Source organism: Poecilia formosa, unplaced genomic scaffold (genome assembly GCF_000485575.1).
Source record: "Poecilia formosa unplaced genomic scaffold, Poecilia_formosa-5.1.2 Scaffold521, whole genome shotgun sequence".
In the NCBI taxonomy this organism is placed as follows: Eukaryota; Metazoa; Chordata; class Actinopteri; order Cyprinodontiformes; family Poeciliidae; genus Poecilia; species Poecilia formosa.
The window spans coordinates 109,543-117,969 of record NW_006800460.1 but is presented as its reverse complement, the minus strand read 5'-3'; the positions used below and the strand labels follow the sequence as shown (position 1 = coordinate 117,969).

The window sequence follows — 8,427 nt, the reverse complement described above, 5'->3', positions numbered from 1 at the left end:
GGTGTGTGTCTGTGTGTGTGTGTGTGTGTGTCTCTGTGTGTGTGTGTGTGTGTGTGTGCTGTAATTAGCCTGAACTGTGATGTGTCAGGGTCGGTTATGGTGAATGAAAACAGAAAAGCAGGCAGGAAAAACTCTGGGCTCCTTGGAGATGAAGGAGTTTCACATCTTGGGTCCGTCCGACCCGGCTCGGCTCGCCGGGTCCCAGAACCCGTCCAGAACCGTCAGCTTCCATTTGCCTCACCTGGACTGTTCAGTCTGTGACGGGGAGGAACGGAGCGAGCTTTTAAAATGAAATGTCAGTGCTGTGTGTGCTGCAGGTGGCGGAGATGCACGGCGAGCTGATCGAGTTTAACGAGCGCCTGTACCGCTCGCTCATGGCCAAGGACCACCTGATCGTCCAGATGAGGCAGGAGCTGATCGACCTCAGAGGACCGGTGAGTGGCTGCAGCCGGTCCCCCTCCCTGATGCTGCCATCACACATTCACATGGTTTAGTCGTTAAGAAGCAGGACGACTCGCAGGGTGAAAATCCTCCAGATTTATGGGAGTCTTCTCAGACATTACATTTAAAAGAGCAGATGGTAATGGTATGATTGATTGCCATTATAATCTGCCATTATGTCTTGATTTTTCTACTTAGTTTTTAAAAGTCTGGGTGAACCTTTATACTTGCTGTTGCACCTGAATTTCCCCTTTTGCAGGAAAATAAAGGCTGTTTTTATTTTGTCGTCTCGTATGAAGAAGAAAACCAATATTAGTCCAGAACTTTCCTTTCATCCTTTTATTGCCGTTTCAAGTAAACAACCTTGTCTCAGTCCCTTCAGCTTTGTGTGTGTGGATGTGCTGACATCCAGAAAGTCTGGATGTCAGCAGGCGTCTGCCCTGACCACCACAGCGATGCGCCGCCGCCTCAGGCTGAACGCCGGCCTCTTATCCCTCAGCCTCAGCCGGCTCTGCTGGACCGCGCTGTCCGAGCAGCCGGCCGATCCGCCGCTGCTCGGCTCGCCCTCAGGTGGCGTTTTGTGTTTACCAGTGCTGGGGGTAGAGACAGGATCAGATCGCCTCGTTGAGACGCCAAGAAGCCTTCAAAGGAAAGACAGAAAGGGAAGGAAGCATCTAATTTTACATTTCCATCCCATCCTGAGCAGAAACCATTCATCTGTCGGATGGTTTGATCCAAAGCTGCTGGTCGCGTTTCAGGCCTGATGTAAAGGAACCAACAGTTTCTGATCAGCTCAGGTTTCCATGCAGTTTGTTCCAGATCTGAGCAGCAGAGAAACCAAAAGCTGCCTCCTCTTGTCTGGTTCTGGTTCTGGGAACACTGACCCAGAAGGTCTCTGCTGACAGGATCAGACGGGCAGCAAACAGCAAAAACACGCTGCAAACACATGAACGATGCAAACTTTAAAAAAAGAGACAAAAACGAATAAAAAGGAACAAAAAAGAAAATGCATTAAAACATAAGACCTCCAGACCACTAGGGGGAGTCTGGAGTCAGTAATATAACTATAATACTGTAAAAGACTTTTAACACACCTTTTCTCTGTTCCTCCAACGTTCTTCTGGACGTCCCGTCGTTACTGAGCGTCTGGTTGTGGTTTCAGCTTGTAGCTCCTCATATTGGACCTCAGGGACCCTGAAGGTTGGGTTAGTTTTACTTCAGACTGGAGTCTTGAGTTATTATTTAGACCATTTCGACTTTTGAGTTTGACAAACTTTGATAACTTGGCTCATCTCATGATAAACCAGATCAATCGGCCATGTTTGTTCTGAAGCCGTAGCTAACAGCCGGCTAGCTTCCATATGCAGAACAATCTGGAGGAAAATGGTTGTAACTGTTGATCAGAGAAGATGAAGGAAAAAAGATAATCATAACAACTGGGCTGACTAAAAATACTGATGTGGGCAGATTGTGGTTTTCAGCCCTGAGGGACAGACTGATGTAAGGGCCAGGCAGCGCCGCCGCGGCTATAATTAGCATTAATGGAGGTGTGTTTTTCTGACACATGTCAGATGGAGCCGACGGGCTCGACTGGTGATTCAGGAACAAGAAGAGCGATTTTACAAAAGACCTGCTTTTATTTTGGAGAAGCTTCTGCTCCAGTCAGCTAACGGAACAAAGCTAACAGAACAAAGCTAACAGGGCAAAGCTAACAGAACAAAGCTAACAGAACAAAGCTAATGGAACAAAGCTAACAGAACAAAGCTAACGAAACAAAGGTGACGGGGCAAAGCTAACGAAACAAAGCTAACAGAGCAGAGCTAACAGATCAAAGCTAACAGATCGAAGCTAACAGAACAAAGCTAACAAGGCAAAGCTGACAGAGCAAAGCTGACAGGGCAAAGGTAACAGAACAAAGCTAACGGAACAAAGCTAACGGAACAAAGCTAACAGGGCAAAGCTAACAGATCGAAGCTAACAGAACGAAGCTAACAGATCAAAGCTAACAGATCGAAGCTAACAGAACAAAGCTAACAAGGCAAAGCTGACAGGGCAAAGCTGACAGGGCAAAGCTAACAGAACGAAGCTAACAGAACAAAGCTAATAGGGCAAAGCTAAAGATTGTAAAAAGTGTAAATGTTCACAGATTGTAAATCCAGCTTAGTGCATTTCCAGCATCCCTTCTCTTCCAGTTTCTCTTTAAATAAAACTTGGGCAGAAACATTTTCACATCTTGTGATCATTTTGGCTCAAGTTCTGATGATCCATGTCTCATTTTTCCAGGTCCCAGGAGATTTAAGCCAGACGTCAGATGATCCCAACCTGTCAGATTTTGAGACGTAAGTACAGGTCTTTAATTTTGACAGTCTAATTTAGTGGGGGGTTCAGGACTTTTTTGTCAGGTAAGTTTGATTTGCTTGTAAACATCTTCACTACACTCTTACTCGAGGTAGTTGAGGCTACTGCTAACTAGCAGCTAATATACCCTTGCTTGCTAGCTAGTTAGCTTTTTTTGCCTCCATGATGGTCACAAAGCCAGGTTCACAGTTTTTTCATCACTTGATTGTTATATGCCAAAACCCCCTCTATATTTATTTATTTTTTCTGTCTTAAATGTCATTCATGGTGGCATTAAAAAGGTCTTAAAAATTAAAAAGTTGCTGAAACCTACAGATTCCCTCAATATGGATTATGGTAAATTAAACCTCAGTATCCTGTCCCTTTAAATCTGCCGTCTACTTATAAACTCCGACTTTCCGGCGCGGTCGGATTGTCTGCTAACCGGATGTAGACAGCGTGCTGCTGCCTGTGATGTGCTAACGAGGGCGGTAACGACCATGTTGGTGTCCCTCAGGGCTCATCGGGCTCTCGTCAACGTGTGGATCCCCTCCGTGTTCCTGCAGGGCAGAGCTGCCAACGCCTACCACGTCTACCAGGTACGTTCATCTCCACTGACCAGAGGACAAAACCATCATCTGTGTGTGATTCATAATGTTCCTGAGGAGTTACGAAGAGAGAAATATAGGATGAGAAGTTCATTAAGACAAACAGCGAGGGGCCGACTGAAGGAGTTCAACATTAGCATGAAAAGCTCATCATGTGTTCATTAGCTGTGTTGGTCTCAGTTCTCCTTCTGCTCCGGTGGTCAAACAAACCCTTTCATTTACTCTGTTTATCTGCCGGTTGTTTAATCTGCTTCATTAGCTTCATATGGTTCATGCCTTTATTCATATTATATGCTTGATGGTCAGGGCTTCTGTGTCGGATCTTAATAAACCTACGATTCAAAACCAAATGATGATGCAGGATGTAAAGTGTTGCTGAACGTATTCTAGTCTAAATGGAGGAAAGAAAGATGCAGAAGTTTTACTGTAAAGGTGTGCGTAGCTCCGCCCTCCTGCGCTCCTATCAGTCACACATCCCACAAGATTTGCACCTGATTCTGCAATGATCAGAGTCATCAGTCCATCTGTCTGTGGTCATAATGTTTTGCCTGATCAGGGTAGCTGGTGCTACTGCTGTCATCATGTTTTCCGAACATCTGAGGAAACATGCAGAAGCTGGTTTAGAACCAGAAACACCCAGACCGTCCAGAGGGTCCTGTCTCTGGAATCTGCCCCTGATGATGATGATGAAGGTCAGCCTGATGATGATGATGAAGGTCAGCCTGATGATGATGAAGGTCAACCCCTCGTCTTCATCGTGACCCCGCTGACCTCTCCGGTCCCTCCAGACTGAACCGCCCAGGAATCCTGACGGTTTGTTCTTTGACCCGCCAGTCTGATAAACGCTCCAACAACACAGCTGCTAAACTCGCTGCGATGCTCCACTCGGACTGAGATTCGCTGACTGGACTGCAGGAAGCTGAAGGAGCTGAGATCCTGCTGCTTTCATCTGACAGGCAGCGCAGCCGAAGAGACACCTGAGGCCCGTTACCTGGACGACTGCTTCACCGGCTCTGTCACATTAACAAGGTGTTCCACCTCAGCTCTGTCAGCTCTCACACACACCACACACACACACACACACAGACACACACACCTGGTCCAACCTCCAGAGACAGACAGACCTTCACAACCTTTAGACTGTCACAATGTGTCATACATGTGCAAACACACACGTGTTCGGTTGATACAAATATGACGTTTGTTGCACACACACATCCATCATGATGCTTCACACGCGCACACACACACACACACACACACACACACACACACACACACACAGGCATGGCGCTGAGAGGTGCAGAGTGAAGCAGGAAACCATGAGGGACAGCAGGAGACAGCAGGCACATCTTCTCCAGTCGCTGATGGTCAGGCTGGCCACCAGGCTCAGCTCCACTTATGCATAATAGATGCAAATTCAGACCCGGGACTCGACTCGGCGCGCCGGGGAGCCTTTCTGGGTGAAAACATCTCCTTCCTCCTGACAGCGCCGCTACGGAAAATGAGATGGATTGTTATAATTCCTGCGTTTTGCAGCGTCTTCGTGGCTCTGTTAGGGAACGGCACACATTTCATTAAACGTACCGCAGATTCGTTCTCCACAAACTTTAATGTGTTTCACTGGGGTTATATGAGAGAGACTCGCAGAGCAAAGCAGCACAGGATGCTTTAATCTGTTCAAATACAAATCTGTAAAGTGTGGCATGAATTCACTGAATTTCCACCCTCAGTAGTCTAATTATTAATCATCTGTGTTTTTTACTTTTATATTTCAATATCTGCCTTATACAAATATCTCAGTTTCACTGCAGAGGTTCTGGTCTAGTCAAAGTCTAGACCTAAATCCTGACAAAATCTTGGTAAGTGTTGAAAATTAAATCTCACAGATGTTTTTCATAAACATAAACCTGTGAAACTTTTTAGATTTGTATTTGTTAATCCTTTTCCTTGCTGTGTTTCTCCTGTTGGTCTGTGAAGTAAATCTGTAGAGAGAAGAGCTGCAGCAGTGTGAATGCAGTTGGGTAGTTCTGTGAGGCTGATTGTCGTTTCACGGGGAGTTTAGTTAGACTGGATGGACTCCAGCCTGATTCCTCCTGCTCAGTAATGATCTCTGAGAGACCGCAGTCCAGCCCCGGAGCGCGGACGGACGCGGCCCATCTGGTGTGTTGGATGCTTCCCTTCCCAGAGCTATATCCGTCTAATGGCTCCCTGTGGAAACGGCTTTTGTTCTTAGGCGGCTAATGGATGGCCAAGGTTACCGGAGTCGCCGTTGTTAAGGCGAGGCTGTTGAGGCAACTGAACGTGAAGCCGACTCTCTTAAAGAGCTGAGCGTGTCCTGAGGAGAGGCTCGTCGGCTCGTGATCCACAGCGGGTCTGCAGAGAGGCACGGGCCAAAGTCAGTCTGCGGCTGATCGTTTCATGTTTCAGCAACGCTTCATTACCGGGCGCGCCTGTTCCCAGGTTACATGGTGGCCATAAATGTCAAGGAAAGACAAAAACATTTGGTATTAAATCATACGTAAGTTTTTGATTTTTCAAGATTTCCACCATGGTTGTCATGGAAAATTCATTTGTCCACCAACATCGTTAGTTGGAAGTTAAATCATAACCTCCACAGCAAATCATAGCAATTTTCTCCACCTTGTTTCCTTTCTTAGTGGACATTTTTCAGAATGGCTGCCATAGATGTAACGGATATTTGTTTGAACTAAGATCAGCTGTAGCTGTCGCCAGTGGTGGCAAAGTTCACTAACCACCAATACGCAAAACCAGAATCTTAGCTCTGCTAATGCTAAACCACTGAACGTTGTTAGCAGAAGCTAGCAGTAAACTGCTAAACACAAAGAACAATCAGTGGGAGCTAAAAATGTCCCTGGATGTCCCCCCTCCTCATCTTCCTGTCTCCACTCGTCTGTCCTGCAGCAGACGTTTCAGGGCCGCCTCCCGCTCTGACATGACTTCCAGCTGAAGTGCAGAAAGGCTCAGGGATGGAGTGACGGAGAGCGGGCCTGATGCGTTTTCCCATTACAAGTTAGATTGAGCTTTTTGTGTCCTCTGGGCCACCGTCCGTCCTGCTTCTCCTCCTTTCTGGAGCCGTAATGGCCGCATTAAAGCAGCAAGTTGGCGCTTCCCGAAGACAGGCATCATCTGCAGCCTGCTCTCCTGTATTTTCTCACTGTACAGCTGAAAGCAGCAGATTTAGGCAACAGACAGTGGAGGAAGATGATGATGATGATGAAGGAAGTGAAGTGAACTTCTGGCTGATTTCACTTCTGGAGACTCAAGTCCTTTGTCTGTTTTTCAGTGTAAAATATTTGGTCAGATCAGATCAATAGTTTAAAGTCTCACTTTAGTTGGATTCAGATCTGGACTTTGACTAGGCCGTTCTAGAATATTGCCGCTCATGGTTGGAGTAGCTCTGTTGGTTCTCATTGCTTCTTTTTTAGACTTTTCTAAAGCAGTTTTCTGGTTGAGTCGTTGCACTTTGGACAGGTTTTTCCTCCTCCTCTGTTTCTGGAAACGTTGACAGTTGTGATGTGTAACCATGGCAACAAGGTCTCATTTCACAACCGGGATCAGCTGATTAGCATCTCAAAGGCTCAAATAATAGCTCCTCTGCTTTCTGCCAGTTCTAACTAGAACCAACCAGTCAGAGCCAGGAGGCGGGGCTTAGCGCTCTCAATCACTCTAGTGTACGCACTGCTTCCTGATAGCAGAACCTGCTGTGAACGCTGAGGCTAGTTAACATGGCCACAAACGGTTTTAATCATCAATCATCCTCGTGCAGCAGGTGCACGAGGATGATTGACAGCGCTAAGTCCCTCCTCCTGGCTCTGATTGGTTGTTGGAGCATTTCTAGCAGGAAATCGATATTTTCATAGATTCTGTCTTATAAGAAACTGTATGAACATGGAGACAGTTTAATAAATGTCAAAAACATGTTTTTATTTTTAATAAAAGTTACAAACTGCAGCTTTATGCGAGATTAGCAGAGGAAAAGTTTAGTTGATGCTTAGTAGCTCCATCTATTGGCTGGTTTAGGTATTTCAGGTTTCTTTCCAGCCCAAAGTGTTTATCTTCTCATAGTCTGACATTCTGTCCCGTCCTGTTTGCTGTTTTTCTTTCTTCTTCTGCTCCTCCTCTTCCTCTGTAGCTCTTTGTTTTCCCTCGCTCCCCCGACCTTCAGGCCTCTGTAATCAGGACTCATCCAATCAGGGCGGGGCGCCGCTGATGGCTTAGGTTTGACCTCAGCTCCACTGCTCAGGTGAAACAACGCGGGAGGATCAGGAGCTGCTCAAGCTCACCAGATAAATGTTCACGTTTTAAACGAGCCGCTCTCTGTGATCGGCGAAAAGCTGCGCTCGTTTAAACTCCTCCTGCTGTAATAATGCTGAAGGCCAGAGCCTGTGCTGCAGCTCCAACTCCTCTGTTTCTGTCCGTCCTTCTGGCTGCCAACGCCGCCTCGGAGTAAAGAACGCAGCGCCTCTCGTCCTCACAGAAGAAGAAGAAGAGGTGCCAGTTACGAGGCGTTGCCTAAACGCACCTCCTGCCACGGCGCCACCCGGAGGCTTTAGTATGCAAACCGCAGAAATCAGCCGGTCAATGAATAATTGACACGCGCTCGTTGACGCTGCACGCATCGATGCTTGAGTTGGTCCGTTTCCCCAGAGGAGCACGGAGTGTAAAATGTGTTCAGACCTTTAATTCGCTCTGATTAGCTGCAGGCGGCGTTAGCGCTGCAGATCCATCCATATGTATTAATATGAACTTTTAATTCATGCACTGGGGTAACAATCAGAGACAGGCGAGCGTTCTGGTTCTGGCTGACGCCGCGCTGTCCATCATCCTCTCCCCTCGCTGCACGTCGCCGTGCAGAAGTCTGTGTGCGCACGGAAGCCATTATGCTTATGATAATGGCCGGCTGGTGATGGAGGGAGATGACTATTATACTGATGATGTCGATGATGAATGTTTTACAAAGACGATGACGATAATTACAATTGTTGTGCTGGTCGTTCATCCGTCAGTCACAGATTGA

The 8,427-nt window shown here is 46.8% G+C and overlaps 1 protein-coding gene across 1 annotated transcript in view; it reads left to right on the top strand.

Moving 5' to 3' along the window:
* The first annotated feature begins 36 nt into the window (after positions 1–36).
* LOC103129163 (sorting nexin-29-like) overlaps positions 37–8,427 on the top strand; it is a 34,532-nt gene continuing 26,141 nt past the window's right edge. The window contains exons 1-3 of the mRNA XM_007540142.2: positions 37–434; positions 2,725–2,780; positions 3,296–3,377. Of these exons, the coding sequence (XP_007540204.1) occupies positions 294–434; positions 2,725–2,780; positions 3,296–3,377 (279 nt within the window). The 5' untranslated portion in view covers positions 37–293. The remainder of the gene's footprint in view (positions 435–2,724; positions 2,781–3,295; positions 3,378–8,427) is intronic.